At 51.7% G+C, this 17,481-nt stretch overlaps 2 protein-coding genes across 2 annotated transcripts; one reads left to right on the forward strand and one right to left on the reverse strand.

Annotated features, from left to right (window-relative positions):
* The first annotated feature begins 6 nt into the window (after nt 1-6).
* RGP1 (RGP1 homolog, RAB6A GEF complex partner 1) lies at nt 7-12,463 on the forward strand. Its single transcript, XM_064140249.1, has 9 exons — nt 7-302; nt 779-918; nt 5,349-5,485; nt 6,162-6,245; nt 9,918-10,067; nt 10,146-10,292; nt 10,667-10,794; nt 11,017-11,194; nt 11,403-12,463. Exons 2-9 carry the CDS (start codon nt 803-805, stop codon nt 11,624-11,626), a joined length of 1,164 nt encoding a protein of 387 aa, XP_063996319.1. The 5' UTR covers nt 7-302; nt 779-802; the 3' UTR covers nt 11,627-12,463.
* Nucleotides 12,464-13,294: 831 nt separating this feature from the next.
* On the reverse strand, nt 13,295-14,780 carry MSMP (microseminoprotein, prostate associated). The gene is made up of 3 exons (XM_064140511.1): nt 14,669-14,780; nt 13,943-14,051; nt 13,295-13,582 (listed from the first exon to the last, which is right to left on the reverse strand). The coding sequence occupies exons 1-3, from the start codon at nt 14,778-14,780 to the stop codon at nt 13,393-13,395; spliced, it is 411 nt and encodes a 136-aa protein (XP_063996581.1). The 3' UTR covers nt 13,295-13,392.
* Between the last annotated feature and the right edge of the window lie 2,701 nt (nt 14,781-17,481).

Consider the following 17,481-nt stretch of genomic DNA (forward strand, 5'->3'; position numbering starts at 1 on the left):
CCGGACCCGCCCCTCCGGCCGCTCGACCTGCAGTCCCCAGGGCACCCGACCGAGCGCTACCGAGGGTGCCCGGGAACTCCCGAGCTCGGACCGAGCGTTGCCCGAGCAGATTCCGAAAGCTCCCGAGCAGTGCCCGAGCACTACCGAGCGGATTCCGAAAGCTGCCGAGATGGCCCCGAAAAGTACCGAGCAGCGCCCGAAAGTAGTCGAACGCATCCCGAGTTCAGTCGAGCTGGTCGGGATTGCCACCGAGCAGCTGAGGACCGACTAGGCCCGGAGCGCCGCGGGGCCTGTGCAGGGCGGTGAGTGAGACCGGGGAGGACTGGAGAGCCAGCGGGGCTGGCGCACGGTCCGGTGTGCCTGGCTCTTCTGGCGAGTGTTTACGTTTGCGTGTTTGCAGCCGGGGTCGCTCCGAGCCTCCCGGGTTGGAGATGGCAGGACTCTGCCGCACCCATCACAGTATATTCTGACCATTGCTTCCCCTCCCCACGCGTGTGCGGGGCTGCGGGAGTTGGTGTGCGTGTGTCGCCGGGGCTGTGCGGGGGTGTGGCTGGGGCTGCCTCCGCCCCGCCCTGGCCGCCTGTGTGTGTGTCGGTGCCGGCCGGGGCCGTCCCTGACCTCGCCGCGTTGCCCGTGCGCAGTGTCAGGAGTTGAGCCTTTGCCTGACCCCTCCGTGCGCCTGGCTGGCTTGGCTGTTGCCACTCTCGCTCCCGCTCCGTTGCAGCGCCCACCCCTCTCTCAGTGTCCACTGTTGGGTTGTTGGGGGTTCTTTTTGCAGGTGTGCGGCAGAGCTGTTCAAGACATGATCGAGGTGGTGGCCAAGCTGGGCCGTGGGCCCGTCTTCCTGGCCGGGGAGGTGCTGGAGTGTGTGATCACTTTCACCAACCCGTTATCGGCCTCGTCTACCTCTGCCAGCAGGTATGGCTGCCTATGCTGGTTGTCCTTTCTGTATGTGAAGTCTCGAATTGGCAGAGTTGTCTAAGGAGGGAACAGCCTTCCCCCCCCATTGAGCAGCCAGATGTAGTCATGTCTGGGTTGTGGGGCAATGGTGCCAGCTCAGCCACTGGTGACTTCCCTGCTAGAGGCGCTTTGTACCGTGGCTATTTCACGTCTGAAATTGAGGTAATTATTCTGGTTTTCTGCCCCCAGGAAAGAGATGAGGAAAAAAAAAGTATGCTGTTAGAGATGCTCTTAACTGCCCCTCAGGTGTGCCCTCAGTGGCAGGGCTGCTGGCAGAAAATTAAGCCAAACTGGCTGTCAGAGCAGAATATCTAGTTACACCAGGGTGACAGTCTCACAGGGCAGCATGTAGACAACTCATTATTTCCTGCATATATTGAAGGAGCTCACTCTGCCCAGCAGTGCACTGACATGTCACTGTAATCCCTGCCTCCAGAGCCAACAGGCAAAGGAACAAGTTCTGCATAGTTAGAAAGAGCCAGCCTTTCATGGCAGCATTTTCTGTGGCCCAGTCTTACAGCACTGCATCTCTCTTTATCATTACTGTGCCCAAAATATAGGCTGAGGAAACATGAGAAAATGGCAGCTTCCTATACTGGCTCACAGCGGGTGACTCCACATCCTAAGTAGTCACCCAAAGCCTCCATGTCCGCTGAGTGTGTGGCCCAGTCCAGTTCTCCTGGGGGTGGAGAGTGCTTTCTCATCTTTAGCCCTTCCTGGGAAGTGTCTCTTCCAGCCCTGTGAGGTTCAGACTCTGTCAGGATCTGTTCGTCCCCAGTAAGCAATTCACATGTGATTGTTTTGGTGGACTCATTGCTTCTAGTTTGGGCAACAACAATGTAGTCTCTTATATTATCAGTGTTGGGCTTCTTTGTTGATTGCTTTCCTTAACCTTCCATCTTTGCTCATTGCTTCGTCCTGGCAGATTAATACAACTTTCAAATTCATCTGTGACTTAAGCATTTAGCTTTTGTGAGTTTAGTCTTGTGTGGTGACAGTGCTGATTTTCCTGGTTCTGAAACATCAGACTTCAAGGATACTAGGTGGAGTAGCTTTGCAGGTTCACAGAGCAGTTACAGGAGCTTCATGTGAGAATTTCTGGTGTGTCATGGTCCACAGAAAACCACTTCTGGGAAAAAGGAAGGGTTTTAAAATAAAAAAAGCAGGTGGCCAAGCTGATGAGTCCTAGCTAGATCATACAGGTGGCAACACCAAACAGGTGGGTGGTTTGGAAATGGAAGCTGTGAATTGTGTAAAGGCAGATCAAAGCACAGTCACAGCAACAGGCAGGTAGACCTGTCAGGGGCTTGAAGGTTTTGAGACTTGCAAAACATGCGTCAGAGGTGGAAGAAGAAGAGGCATGCACTTCAAACCTAGGGACAGAACTGAAAAGCAGTAAATAAATGGCACAAAGTGAATTTGATTGTGGTGCATGAGGCGTGCAAGAGACAAAGCTCTTCTGCCCAAAGCTTGCGTGGTGCATGGCCCCTGTCGGCTACAGGAGTTGTAGGGGGAGGTGAGAAAGGAGGGAAGTGACATCAGCAATAGCGTAGGATCCTTCTGCTGACTGCCATCTGGAAAAGCCAGGTCTGCTAGTAGGAAGGCACGTGCTAATTTCGTTTGGATGTCTCATTCAAAAAATGAAAAGAATCTAATGGCATATTGTTGGGCAATGTGGGAGAAAAACAAAAACAAACAAAAATTTAAAATGCAGTGTTTGAAAGCACTGTGGTTGTGCTAAGCTTATGTAAAATCAGTAAACCTTGTCTCTCAAGCAAGAGCATTTCTGTTTCCACATAGGTTAGCACTCATTTTATCTGAATAAGTAGCCTAGAAAATCCTGGTAATGGTTGCCTTTATATGTATTTTATATTGCTTTTTTATTGCATAGATTATATGTAAGGAGAACATGGACCTGCTCGAGCAAGTCCAGAACGGGGACAGAAAGCCGATGAGGGGGCTGGAGCTATGAGGACAGGCTGAAGGGAGCTGGGGTTATTCAGCCTGGGAAGGCTCCAGGGAGACCTAATAGTGACCTTCCAGTACCTGAAGGGAGCCTCCAAGAAAACTGTTGAAGAAGTGCTCATAGAAGCCTGTCGTGGTTGATGAGGGGCAGTGGTTTGAAATTAGAAAAGAGATGATTTAAACTGGATGTAAGGAACAAGTTATTTAGTGTGAGGGTGGTGGAGCACTGGAACATGTCGCCCAGGGAGGTAGTTGAGGCCTCATCCCTGGAGATATTCAAGGTCAAGCTTGACAAGGCTCTGAGCAACCTGATGTAATGGAGAATGTCCTTACTCCCTGCAGGGGTTTGGACTAGATGACCTTTGGAGGTCCCTTCCAACCCAGACTATTCTGCTGAAATAGCTGACATGACAGAAAACATGATGACAGACCTTGTGGAAGAGCCATGCTGGTACTTTTGACAATGCAGAATTACAGTTGCGGGATGAGAGGTAGCTGGTTGAGTCACCAACGTGTGCTTGTGTGAAGGCAGCCAGCGCATGCAGTTTCAAACAGCACACTGCTAGTCAGCTGAAATGAATGCAGCACGCCTTTTTCTCCTGCTCATCCAGACGGTTAGCAGCTCTGATGTGTCACGTTCAGAGATACCCAATAAAAAGTCCGCCTGCCACCTCAAACTCTGTTATCACTGATTACTAAGCAGATCGTGATGTTAGAAGACACCAGCAGAACCACACATTGGCTAAATTGATGTGACTGCTGCTGAAATAAAAACAGATGAGTGTTTTGGAAGCTGAAAGGTGTCAGTAGTGCCATAGGAAGTGCCCTGTGGCATTGCAGAGTCTGAAACATGAGGATGTTTTTCATGCTTGATGCAGCCAGTTCTTGTGGCTGTACAAAGTGGGGCAAAGTGACACCTCTGCCTCCCTTGTAGCTCACAATGAATCCCTTGCCTCAGGTCCTTTTGAATGACACAAAAGTGTCCTTTTCTGGTCTGACACAACCAGAAACTGATGTGCATTAAAAAGAGTATGGCTAGCATGTCAAGGGAAGTTCTCTTCCATCTATGTGCTGCCCTAGAGAGACCTCATCTGGAGTATTGTGACCAGTTCTGGACTCCTCATTTCAAGAGGGACAGAGATACGCTAGAGACAGTCCAATGGAGGGCTATGAGAATGGTTAGGGGAGTGCAACATGTGTCTTTTGAGGAAAGGCTAAGAGACCTGGAACTGTTTAGTCTAGGGAAGAGTGAGAGGGTACCTTGTTAATGTTTGCAGATGTCTGAAAGGTGGATGTCTTTTCAGTCGTGTCCTGTGATAGGACAAGGGGCAGTGAATACAAACTGCAACATAGGAAGTTCCACCTCAGCATGAGGAAAACCTTCTTTCCTGTGGTGATGATGGAGCGCTGGAACAGGCTGTCCGAACTGACTGGGGACTCTCTTTGTGTAGAGACTTTCAAGACCAATCTGAATGTGTTCTTGTGTGACCCACCCTAAGTGATCCTGCTTTGGCAGGGGAGTTGGACTTGATCTCCAGAGGTCACTTCCAACCCTTAGCATTCTGTGATCTTTGAGGGGGTCAGTGCTGTGGGTGGCAGTATGTCTGCACCCTGTGCACCTGAGGAGTGTTGGTTGAGCTTGGGGCAGTCAGCTGCTGTGGGCAGAAGCAGCAGAACTCAAGTTTACAGATATTTGTTGCTGCTTCTGCCCACAGTCTGTTGGGTTGCATTGTTGGCAGAAGTGCCTTGGACTGCTGCTCTGCTTGTCACTTCTGGTTTGGAACTTAGCTGTCTGTGGCTAAAAGTCCTCTCCTTTGCCTGGCCCTTGCATGACAGCTCAAAATGTCCTCTGAAGGGTGCTGTCTATGACCAGTCCCAAGCTGTGGGTGATGAGAAAGATGACCAGCTGGCTTTGGGCTGGATCTTAGGACACTTGACTTCACTGTGTTTACTGGAAGTTCTCTGTCAGGTTCTGCATAGAGCATCTTGTGTCTATCCTTGTGGAAGGGGTGGCTGCTGACATGCATTGCTTGCTATCTTCTGCCACATGTACACAGCAAGCTTCTCTGGGTAGGGGCATTTCCTCACTCCCTGTCTGTCCTGTGCCTGGGGTCTTGTGGCTCAGACTTCGATACCACTGCTAAACAAGAGACTTTGGGCCACAGAACTAGGCCTTGGGTGAATTTGCTGTGAGCAGCTGGGGTGGAAATGGCTTTGGGTCAGCATCTTGGTTTAAGTTTACTCTAAAGGCTTGCTTGGAGGAGTACTGTGAAAGTGGCTCCAGTGACAGGCAAGGTGTTCTTCCTTCCATACAAGAAGTCCTGCACGGAGCTGAGCAGCAAAAGCTACTCGTCTCCCATTTCTAGCTTGCTGTAATCCAGGTTTAAGGCACAGATGCGAATATTGCCCTTCTTTTCTCTCAGTGAGATGCTGGCATGGGCCAGCGCTCAGATCCACTGCCAGTTTCACACCAGCGAGAACCGGGTAGCACTCCCTCCCTCTGATGGCAGCAAGCACGATGTGCAGGCAGAGAATGAGACAGTCTTCGTCCCTAACAGAGGTGAGTGCTAGTCCTGTAACACTGGACATGGATAGTGGGCAAGCAGATTACTGTGTCTGTCTTGAGGGCAGCACACACAGAAGTGAGTGGGAAGCCTGTTTCTTTCCTTATGTGACTCCCTGGGAATGGTTGCTGCTGAACTTTGTTTACTACCTGAAGGGACATTGTAGCCAGGTGGGGGGTGGCCTCTTCTCTCAGGCAACCAGCAATAGAACAAGGGGACACAGTCTCAAGTTGTGCCGGGGAAAGTATAGGCTGGATGTTAGGAGGAAGTTCTTGCCAGAGAGAGTGATTGGCATTGGAATGGGCTGCCCAGGGAGGTGGTGGAGGCACCGTCCCTGGTGGTCTTCAAGAAAAGCCTGGCTGAGGCACTTAGTGCCATGGTCTAGTTGACTGGCTAGGGCTGGAGGATAGGTTGGACTGGATGATCTTGGAGGTCCCTTCCAACCTGGTTGATTCTGTGATTCTATGGTTCTATGAACAGTGAGATCAGAGTGGCACTAGCTTGGAAAGAAACGGGAGGGTTGTCAGTTCAGATGTTCAAGGAACCTCTCTTGAAAGCATGAAGTGTTTCCTGTTTAGCCCCTTCTTATTCCTCCATATAAAGACAAGGCCCCACTGGCCTGGGCAAGGCCTGAGTCTGGGCAGCATTCATGTGGTTCTTCTTTTCTTCCAGGAGAGCGAGGTCAGTGTATCCTGTCTACCCCACCAAAGATTCTCTTCTGTGACTTGCGACTGGATCCTGGGGAGTCAAAGTCCTGTGAGTCCTGTCTTCTCTTCCTCTGCTCTGGGGAGGCTTGCATCTGGGGAGCCCACTCTCAAAGCCATCTCTGCAGACCTGAGTGCTACAAGTGGGAGACCCTGGTGCTTGCAGAGGGCGAGGTGCTGCGGTGGGAGCATGAGTGCTAAGGGACCCTGTTGGAGTCCGTTGTCCACTGTATGAGAGCTGCATGCTGCAACGCATCCTAAAGTTCTGGCCCTGGCCCATGTCCTCTGCTGCAGGTCCATTGTGTAGCTGCAAGGCATAAAGCATTTTGAAACACTTGGCTGCAGCTGAAGGAATAATTAGACACACCTGTGTTTCCATGCCCTTCCTCAGCCACACCAGAGTATTCTTGAGATTCAGGCTGACATCTTTTGAAAGTCTGAGCTTCCTCTATGTGTTGTAGCCATGCTGGAGATTGCAGTCTTTTGCCTGTTATAGTCTTCCTGGTGTAAAAGTTAGCACTTCTCATCTTCTCACCTTGAAGCTCTCTGCATCTAAAGATGTCTCAAATGGGATGCTTCCAGGGAGTCCCTCTGAAGCTCTCCTTCCTCACTACTTGCCTCTTTACTCATTAGAGATAAAAATTCCATTTCACAAGGAATTTTTGGCAACCCATTTTCTTTGTTTCAAGAAGCTTCTCTCACCAGAGTAGGCAGCTGTGAAAACACAAGTATGTGCTGTTGTCTTTTGGTCAATGACTGTGTGACCCAGGTCATGTTGTACCTCCTCTGCTTCCAGCAGCTTGTGGTTCCATGGCAGCATGATATTAGGCATTACACACTGTACATTGAGTGCTTGCTTAGGTTGTCCTGGAGGTCTGCTGGGAGTGGTTGACAGAGACTGTTTGAGTTGTAGAGCAAAGAGCAGAGAGACACAGTGCTTATGGTGGAGGGAACTTCTGTGGATCATTGAGCCCTGGGGAGGTGAGAGCAGAGCTGCAAGTGAGACCAAGGAGTGACTTACTGGATTTGAAGCTGGGGTCTCCTGCCTATCTAGGTGTGGAGGGTCTTGGCTAGATGGAAAGGTGGAACATGATGAACCCAGTCTGGCTTAGGGTAGGGTAATGCTGTCTGAGGCTGTGTCTCCTAAATTGCAAAACCTGTTGCCTGAGCACATTTAATTATTTATTTACCATTCTATTGCAGCATGAATGGGAAAAGAGCTCACATTGGAGCCAAGGTCCCCCGTGTTTTCTGAAAGTAGCTGCATCAGCAAGGAGGAGGAAGGAGTCTTAGCTGGCCTGAGGCTCATCTCGATTTGCCTATGCTCCTTGCTGCTAGCAGGTGTGGGGCCTGGAACACCCATTCCCTGAGAGGAAGGGAAAGACCCTTTTCCTGGCACATCTCAGGCAGGCTCAGCAGGGTCTGGAAAAGCAGATTGGTGGCTACAATCCAACCTTCAAGTGGCTAGAGACGATTGAGAGGGTTTCCTTGTATACTGGCTTTGCAGTCAGAAGCTGTTCACCTCCCAGCTAAGCTAGAGATAGTCTGTCCTTCCTAAGGGTATTATATTTTGTGTCTGCTCTGCCAGTGAGAGACACTGGCACAAGCAGTCTGCATATCTGCCTTGCTTTTGGATGCAGCTCCGTAGGAAGGACATAAACTCCTCTATACACTGAGGTTCCTTGGCTGTGTGCTGCAGCCTTTCCCTTTGGTTGTGTGATGCATTGGATTCATAGCATGTTGTTTGTGATGCCTCTGTATGTGGCACTGTGCTTTTTAGCACTGAAACCCCTGTATCGCAGACATGGATCTGCAAGGCTGCTCACACTGATTCCATTGGCCTGCTGGGCTGTTCCTCTCCTGTGACACTGGTGCTGGCATGCTTGCAGATCATTCCAAGGGTCTCCTGCCAGCTCCATGGAGGCAGAGTTAAGGCTGCGTGGGTGTGTATCTTCATTTTTCATTTCCTGTTTTTCAGAAGTTTTGAGTTTTGCTGCACGGTTTCAAAAGGAAAAAACAAAACAAAACAAAACAAAGCAACCCAAGAAAGTACAGCATTATTAAACTGCAGCCAGAGCTGGCAGATACAGCTGAGGTTGTGTCAGGCTCTCTCTTGATAAGAGGCCTTATTTTCAGTTGCTGACCAGCTTATGCCCCAGTATCTTCCTCCTGTTACGGTGCCTATATGTCGAACTCACCTCTCATCCTTCTGACACACTGCCCAGGCTCACCTCTTTTAATTTGTCACCATAAAACATATACTCAAGCCCTCAAGTAGTTTCTATGGCCCTTTTTGCCTCATCTGCAGGGTTATAATACCTTTGAATATTTGGTCGATTACTGAGAGGGGAGGAAGTGGAAGCAGCCTGGACACAGGCCAGGATTCCAGCCAGAGGGTACAGTGAGTGGGTGGGTTAGGAAGGCATCCTATAGCACAAGGAATGTGCTTCCTTCTGGGGTATGTGTAGAAGCTGGGGCTTCCTGAGTCTCAGCATTTCTGTGCCAGCTAGCAAACTGCCCATCCTCCTTGGACAGTGGTCACCTCCGTGGAGATTATCCTCACTGGGCAAGAAGTTCTTTGTCAGCATTCTCATTAAGCATAATGCAAGAGGTTACAGCAGTCTGCATCCTTCCATCTAAATACCTGATTTTCCTCCCTGTCAGGACAGTTCTAAGCCTTATCTGCCCCCTAGTCCAGTGTGACAGGCTTGTGTTTTAAGGTGTGACAGCCTGTGGACAGTACACACTAGCACAGGATTTTTTCCTTCCTTTGAGTCCTATTATTTTTAAGTTTAGAGGTTGCATTTAAAATGTAACTCTAGTTTTTAATCTAAATTTCAATGTTTAGGATGTGCCAGATATGGGGAAGGATCTGTGGTTTCACAGCAGGATGCTGCCCTTCCTCTGGCAGGGTATATCTGTGTTATGGCCAGCAAGCCTCTAGAGGGGTGGAGAACTTTACCTCAGTTCTCTGCGCCTCTCTTAGTATACAGCATGTGGTTTGGGAAAGCTGCAGAAGGATTTGTGCTGCGTCAAGCAGCATTAGGGTTTGTGTGGTGGCCAAGGGGCTTTTGAGCGGGCTGAATGTGGTCTGAAGCTGGGCCCCAGCATCTCAGAGGTTTCGGTCAGAGGCTTTCTGGTCCAAGTCATCAATTGGTCAAGGAGGATATGACACAAATCGTTGCGAAGGAATCTTTGTTGTTTCTTGGCCCACCAAATCCTATTGCTTCAGAGAAAAACACTGGAAGAAGCTGATTTTTGTTACTGACTTTAGGGTTTGTGTGAGGTGAGTATCAAAAGAGGGGTGATGTATTGATCATGCATGGGGCAGAACCCTGAGAAAGCTGCAGCTGTGGCTGCATTGTGGAGGTGGCTTGTGACAGCAGCACACAGAGGCAAACTCAGGTTGAGCTTGTGATGTACACAAGATAGCTTTTGTGTATTTGTGTTCCTGAATCTAACATCTTTCATGTTCTTTGGGGGCAGAATTTGTGAGTGTGGTTGTGTGTGATGGAAGTGATCTCTGGATGATGGTGCACATGATGCAAGGAGCAGTGCACTGGTGCTGAGAAGCCAGGGATGTGCTTGTCCTGCTGTGGTGAACAGGAGACAGCAGAAAGCTCCGAGCACTGTCCTAACCCTCAGAGCAGCTACCCTGTGAGCAACAGTTCCAGGAGCTTCCTTTTGGCCCTGGAAAGCAAGGAATCTTGTGTGCTCCGTGCAGATTCCTACTGTGAGACATTGCCCATCGATGCCCCCCCCTCTTTCCGGGGACAGTCAGTGAAGTATGTGTACAAGCTGACCATTGGCTGCCAGCGTGTCAACTCGCCCATCAAGCTGCTGCGAGTGCCCTTCCGTGTCCTTGTTCTGCAAGGTGAGACCACACGCTGCCCTCCCTTGTAAACAGGCCTGGCTGCACCCTGCCCCACTAATGCTCTTGCCTTCTGCCCAGGGCTCAAGGATTACCAGTTCCCACAGGATGAGGCCGTTGCACCCTCAAACCCCTTCCTGGAGGAGGAAGAGGGCTTGAAGAAAGACTCTCGCCTGGCAGACCTGGCAACAGAGTTGCTCATGGTGGCTACCTCCAGACGCAGCCTGCGTAGGTTATAATCCCCTGGTGGAACCTGCTGTCCTAACCTGTGCATCAAGCACAGTTCAGGGCTCACTGCAAAAATCTCTTGCTGCAAAGCAAGGCTCTACCTGGGACTATAGAGAAGCTCCATCAGGGCTTGCTTGGGTCACAGTTTCCCATGGGACCTTCCTGACCATTCTCAGGCTGTTCCTAGTTCAGCTAGAGAGACTCTCTTCCCAGCATATCTCAACCAGTGTGTGGTTTGCTCTGCTTACTGCAAGCATTTCCCAAAGAGAATGCTACCTCCAGGGACAGTCTTTCAAACCCAAGCAGTAGGCGTGGGGTTGGAGCTGAACTTCATCCTGCTGCAACCTTTTCCCAACCCACTTCTTGCTCCACAGACCTGTATAACATCAGCAACACTCGTGGGAAGGTGGGAACATTCTGCATCTTTAAGACTGTGTATAAGATTGGAGAAGATGTCATTGGGACCTTTAACTTCTCAGAAGGAGACATCCCTTGTCTGCAGGTCAGTGCTGGTCTTGGGGTCACCAAGGACAGGACAGTGTTTTGGGTAGGGAAGGAGAAGAAGGTGTTGTGGTAGCAGTGGGCTGTTGTGGGATTTCTGCCGAGGGCTGTGAGGTGGGGAAAGGCTCCAGTTGTGAGCTCGTTTGGGAAACAGAGGCCCTGGGTCTTTATGCCAGGGCAGTGTGAGGTTGTAAGAACAAGCAGCCCACCAACTGCCCTGCAGTTCTCAGTGAGCCTGCAGACAGAGGAAACCATCCAGGAGGAGTTCCAGCGCCGACGGGGACAGCCTGTTTCCTACACCACGCATGCCCGCCATCAGGAGGCCTGCCTGCACACAGCCCAGAGCAGCTTCAGCCTGCCAATCCCACTCAGCTCCACCCCAGGATTCACCACCAACATCGGTTAGTGGCCACCAGGGAAGGGACCCACCCCTGTTGTCTCCTGTAGTCCCCAGTGTTACCTGTGCTCAGCAGGGCTGTGTCCTGTGGGAGGGAGCTGGCTTGCATGAGTGAGCTTATTTGCATGTCCCCTTTCTAGGACAGTCAGTGCTGAGATCTACTGTCCCTGTCCCTTGTGGTGTTGACCCCTTGACCCTCTTCTTGCCCACAGTGTCACTGAAGTGGAGGCTGCACTTCGAATTTGTGACCTCTGGAGAGTCAGCAGGGACTTGTTTGGTTCGTGGGAGCCAGTCAGAGGCCATTACGTGGACTGGGGTAGAGCAGATGGAAGTGGACACTTTCAGTTGGGATTTGCCCATCAAAGTCCTTCCCACCAACCCCATACTGGCTTCCTATGTATCTCAGTTCTCCAGCACCAACTCCATCACCATCTGAAGTGGGGAGAGCTGGTAGGGACCTGTAGTTCTGCAAGAGTGTGCCAGTGGTGGGAATGGCAGCAGGACTGTCACCAACATGCTTTGAGGCACAAGTCCTCATGTCCCCTTGGGTTCATCTGCAATGCCCAGGTGGGCACCAGGCACATCCTGTCCCTGTGTGGGTGGAGGTTCACTGTGCTTGCCATAGTGTCCTGGGCTGTAACCTTTGGCTAAGAGTTAGCCCTTCCTGCCTTGGTGAAGGTGCAAGTCCCAGCACTCACCAAATAAAATCTGCTTCCCAGGGAATGGCCTGATGTGCCTTTATCCCATAAGGGACCTCCATGAGGGAAAGAAGAGGGGATGCTCTTCCACTGAAGCCTCGTATCAGCCTGGGCTAAACAAAGAGACCCCGTAAGTGGAGGTCTGGCATCCAGGTGAGGCACATTGGCTGCCTGAGCAGGATGAGAACCTGACCTGCCCTGGCCCTTATCCCCCCTTTCATGAAGGGAGTCTCATGTACCTCCCACTGCCCTTACCCAAAGGAGGCAGGACTTGGCAGGCAGGCCCCACACTGTCAGCATGTTCTGGTGTCTTGGACACAGCTGCATGCTGCAGCAGTGTGGTGATGATGATCCAAAACTGAGAATCATTGAGCACCTGGGCTGCTGCCCACACGCCTGGCAGGAATGCAGCCTGCTGGTTTTGGAATGCCTGGGGAGCTAGAGTGAGTGCATGCTGTGCATTCAGGAGCTGGGGTGAAGGTCTCCCTGCTCAGCAGTCGGCTCCCCGTTTGTATCAAACCTTCTAGAGTTTTCCTCCTTCTGTGGAAATCTAATAAACATCTGAGTGTTCAAAACTCAGCCTTCCCAAGAGCCTTTTTGCTATATGGTTACCAGTGGTGGATGCCCTGCATGACAGTCACAAGCTGGAGACTCTTTCTTCTTTAATATCTTTATTGCAAGAACAGAAACATCTACACAAGGCTTTGCACAACACAGGCATGGCAGCAGCTGGGGCAGGCTGCTAGGGTGGTGAGCTCCACCCTGGCACATGTGAATTGCTTCAGCTATCTGAACCCTAGCAGAGCACCCAGCTCCTTGTCCCACTTCCCTGCAAGTGGGATAGGAGTCTCTCCTGGGGATATCTTATAGTGGTTTCCCAAGCTCTGCTGCCTGCCCCAGGCTGGCTCTATTGCAGTGTTGCCTGGGGCTAACCTGTAGTGCTTGAGGCTCTTGCTGGTTCTGGGTGCAGGAGCATTAGTGGTTCCAGAGTTAGGTTGTGCGTCTTGCACTCTGGGGCAGAGAATGGGCTGGCCAGGGTGCATGGGTGCTGGAAGAAGGGCTTTGGTGCATCCCAGCGAGCTCCCCCTTGCTGCTGTTCAGGGGTGTAGGGCTCTGGAAGGGAGAAAGGAACTGCCTAGCATGAGGCTAGATGCAGAAGTACAAGGCTGCTGCCATGGAGGCAAATTTGATCCCATAGGCCTTTCTTGAGTAGCTAGAGGTGTCCCACACACCTGGGTGGAGATTCTATAGGCTCTACATTCCCACAATGTGCAGGATGTCTCGCAGGGAGGGGTCCTTGGCACAGTTCAGAAAGCTGAAGGCAAAAGCAAAGCCATACTGTGGCAGTGCTAGGCTGTAAGTGTTAGCACCCTACTGTGTGGATAGTGGTTTCCCTGGAAGGTGGCAGCAGTGATGTCTCTACGGGATGGGGAGGTCTGGAGCATGCGGGAGGAGCTCGAGGAGGGAGGATCATGCCGGAGGGACGCCGGATGCTGCCGAGCCTCTATCTGCTCAGCCCGACGCCCAGCGCCTTGTTGTTCAGCGTCTCGGAGGTGCCATCTGAGCCCCACTCATGCTCTATGCTCTTCACACAGGGCAGGCTGGGGTTGGCCTTCTGCACCACTGAGATCTGGCAGGTCTGAGAGTCATAGTGAGCCTCGCACCAGTCAGGGAAGTCGATGGGGTGCTGGGTGCTGCAAGAGAGGGCATGACGCTGTCACCTCCCCCTGGTTCCTCCAGCCAGGGACATGCTGACCCACTGGTTGAGATGTCTCCCAGGCCATCTTGGGCAGGCTGGGCCACAGCTCGTGCCATGCCTGGGTACCTTGCTGTGATAAGATACCCCTGCCCCTTGCTTAGTCTCTCCAGCCCACTCCATCCTCAGCACCGTGGTGTCTCCTACCCACTTCTGCCCCTTGTGTCCCAGGGCTCTGATACTTGCTCTGCTGTGTTTGCGCTACCAGATCCCAGGTCTCCCCCCGCACTGTGGGCACAGGTGCCGTGGCAGGGCAGCACCACTGGCAGCATCTGCTCCCCCGTGCCCTCTCACTCACGTCTCGCAGCAGCCCACGCCGACAGGGTGCAGGCAAGTGCAGAGCAGGCAGTTGGTGCTCAGCCACGACTCTCCGATCGAGAACTGCTTCCCCTCGTACTCACAGGGCGCTGCGAAGGAAACAGTAGAGATGAGCACACATGGGCCTCTGTCAGGGCACTTGGGAACCTCTTTGGCACCCTTGTGCCCTGAAAGAGGGGATGACGTCATGACATCATGACTTCCCAATGCTACAGAGGATAGTTGGTGGCCTCTCTGCCACTCTGAAGCTATGGAATGCCCAGGCATCTGACAAAAGTGATGCTCCCATCTATTCTTTCCTGGAGGTGCCCTGCAGCTGTTCCCACCACTGTGGAGACCCAGGCCAGAGGCAAATGTCAATTGCTTCCCAAGACAGAGCATATCCAGTGCCCGGGTTGAGCAGACCCGGAAGGAGGCAGCAGCAGAAGGACAGGCAGTTCTCCCTTTGTTTTCAGTCCTGCATACTCGGCCCCAGCCAGACTCCTGCCAGGAGCACTTCATAGCCCAGCAAGCTATTTCTCAGCCAGACCCCTGGGGAGCTGTTCCATGGTTTATAGACTGCTCCTTCCACTCATCACTGGCCCACAGTCGAGCTCTGCAGTCCCTTCTGTGCTTTGCAGACACAGAGGGCAGAGCCTCACCACCCCAGAGAAAGACAAAGCCTCCTCTTCCCATCTACTTATCCACATCTCACCTCCTTGCTTACCTTTAGCCTGAAAATAGCATTTGGCCTGGAAGCCTGGCAGCTGGAGAAGGAGGGAGAGCAGCAGGCAAAGCAAGCCCCACGCCCACCTCATGTTCTGCACTCGCATGGCCATGGCTGGTGCTGAGCTGGTCTTCTTCACTGAGGTTGCCTTGCTTCTCTATTGCTTTTGCTCCTTTCCCTTCTATTTCTCTCTCTCTCTCTCTGCCTTGTTAATGCTCTTCCTCAGATCCCAACAAGAGATATTTATAAAGTTCAGCTTTACGACCCTGGCCACCAGCTGTACCCCACTGGAAAAGTTGTAAAACTCATTTCCTGATTTGAAAGGCATGAAAACAAGAGGTAGGATCAAAATTTTTAACAAGCTGTGAAAAGCTGATTCATGCCCTCCAGAAATGTCTCCAGTTGGAAGCCCCTGTGGATGCAAAGCTCTGCAGTGAGGGAGATCCAAGGGACCCTAGCGGGGTTACCCTTGGCAGAGTGGTGAGCATGCAAGCAGCGAGCACAGGAGATCCTGGCCCCTGACCAGAAGAGCTCCAGGCTCCTCTCTGGTCATGATGAGCTGTCTATGATCCTTCACAGTAGCCAAGGTTTTGGGAGCATCTCATTTTGCCACTGGAGTGGCACAGGCATTGTGTTAGCAGCTACTGTGGGACACAATAGTGCCATGCTTGGCAGGGACAGAGATGCTCATGCCCAGCCCCCAGGTACCACACAGTGGAGCAGTTTCACAAGCCTGGGCTGAAGCCATGCCAGACTTGTAGTCACATTTTGACTGTGAGTGACAGTGGCTTTTTTTTCCAGCCAAGAGCAGACAGTATGGCAAATGTCACTGATACAGAGCAGGTGAGGAATACTGTGCACAAGGCATGCTCACTGGAGCACTGTGCATGAGAGGCTGTGTCTGTTTATGGCAGCTGAGCAGCTCCTTTCAGATGCTGGAGTCTGATCCTACCAAAAACAAGGAACAGGAGGGATGAAATCGAGAGGTGAAGGTGCATTTGAGCAGCAAGTGATCTGAGAGGGAAATGAGACACTTGGCTGCAAGCAAGAAGCTGTGAGAAGATGCCACCCCACTCAAGGACATGCACATGGTCCACACAAGACCATTACCCAGGGGGTCTGCCCCTGGTTGGAAATGATTCATGTGGAGAAGTAAGGGGATAGGTGGGATGGAGGAGGTCAGAGCCATGGGGCCACATGCCCTAAGAGAACTACAAGTGAAGGGCTGAATTGCCAAGAGAAATTTGCATTCCTTCTCAGGGGCACTGCTGGCAACAGGAAACAGAGCTTCAGGGATGGTCCAGCCCTTGGACTGGCCATCATGGGACTGTGCCAGCAGTGAGGCAGTGGTGGCAGTGGCAGCCTCTGTGTGTCATCTGCCTCTGCCTTAAGCTCCCTACTTTCTGACAGTTTGGGATAGGTTTACACCCTGACGCGTGAGGCTTGATACTCCTTCCAGAATTTGTGTTGGCATCCGCCATTATGGCTGGATATTTTTGTTATCCCCATAAATGCCCAATCCCTCCTTGAATCCTGCTAAATTTTGGCCTGAGTGTTTTCCTGTGGCAGCCTAATTAAGCATGGAGTGCAAAAACCACACTTCCTTTTATCCGCTTTGGATTCATCACCTTCAGATCTGAAGGCATAGTTCGTTCACGCTGGTGCCTTGGGCCCCTTCACCATCCTTTTGCAACCTTGTCCTGCGTCTTGTGCTCTCGCCTCCAAAGGAGCAGAACTGGCTTTGCATCCCCTCTTCACTCCAGAGAGTTCTCTCAGCCTCCTCACAGTGTCCTCTCCATGCGGGGTGGCCCCTCTGCGTGGGGTCTTTTGCCCCTCTCTATGGAATGGCCAGATGGCAACAAGGGTGGGATCAGCTGGAAAAGGATGATAATAGATGAGATAATAGATGGCTGGGAGATGATGTGCTGGAAAGAATCACAGAATCAACCAGGTTGGAAGAGACCTCCAACATCATCCAGTCCAACCTAGCACCCAGCCCTAGCCAGTCAACTAGACCATGGCACTAAGTGCCTCATCCAGTCTCCTCTTGAACACATCCAGGGATGGTGCCTCCACCACCTCCCTGGGCAGCCCATTCCAATGCCAATCACTTTCTCTGGCAACAACTTCCTCCTAACATCCAGCCTATACTTTCCCCGACACAACTTGAGACTGTGTCCCCTTGTTCTATTGGTGGTTGTCTGGGAGAAGAGACCAACCCCCACCTGGCTACAGCCTCCCTTCAGGTAGCTGTAGACAGCAATGAGGTCAGCAGCCCTTTCAAGAAGGACTTGGGAAGTCCTGGTGGACAAGAAGCTGTCCATGGGACACCAATGTGCCCTTGTGTCCAAGAAGACCAATGGGATCCTGGGGGACATTAAGAGCAGTGTGGTCAGCAGATCAAGGGAAGTTCTCCTCCCACTCTACTCTGCCCTGGTGAGACCTCACCTGGAAGACTGTGGTGAGTTTGGGGTTCTTGAGTTCAGGAGGGACAGGGATCTACTCAAAAGAGTCCAGTGGAGGGCTGTGAGGATAATGAAGGGGCTGGGGCATTGCCCTGTGAGGAGAGGCTGTTTGACCTGGGGCTTTTTGGTCTGGTGAAGAGAAAACTTAGAGGGGATCTAATCAGTGTTTATAAATATCCGAGGGCTGGGGATCAAGAGGGAGGGGACAAAGTCTTCTCAGTTGTGCCTTGTGATGAGACAAAGGGCAATGGGTATAAACTGCAGCACAGGAAGTTCCACCTCAACATGAGGAAGAACTCCTTTACTGTAAGGGTCACAGAGCACTGGAACAGGCTCCCCAGAGAGGTT

The sequence above is a fragment of the Pogoniulus pusillus genome, chromosome Z, assembly GCF_015220805.1.
Source record: "Pogoniulus pusillus isolate bPogPus1 chromosome Z, bPogPus1.pri, whole genome shotgun sequence".
NCBI classification, from domain to species: domain Eukaryota; kingdom Metazoa; phylum Chordata; class Aves; order Piciformes; family Lybiidae; genus Pogoniulus; species Pogoniulus pusillus.

Coding starts and splice junctions, on each gene's coding strand:
- RGP1 (XM_064140249.1), top strand. CDS start 803: ATGATCGAGGTGGTGGCCAAGCTGGGCCGTGGGCCCGTCTTCCTGGCC. Junction 6,246..9,917: donor TCCTGGGGAGTCAAAGTCCT/GTGAGTCCTGTC, acceptor TGCTCCGTGCAG/ATTCCTACTGTGAGACATTG. Junction 11,195..11,402: donor AGGATTCACCACCAACATCG/GTTAGTGGCCAC, acceptor TCTTGCCCACAG/TGTCACTGAAGTGGAGGCTG.
- MSMP (XM_064140511.1), bottom strand. CDS start 14,780: ATGGCCATGCGAGTGCAGAACATGAGGTGGGCGTGGGGCTTGCTTTGC. Junction 14,052..14,668: donor ATGCTATTTTCAGGCTAAAG/GTAAGCAAGGAG, acceptor TTTCCTTCGCAG/CGCCCTGTGAGTACGAGGGG. Junction 13,583..13,942: donor GGCGTGGGCTGCTGCGAGAC/GTGAGTGAGAGG, acceptor CCTCTCTTGCAG/CACCCAGCACCCCATCGACT.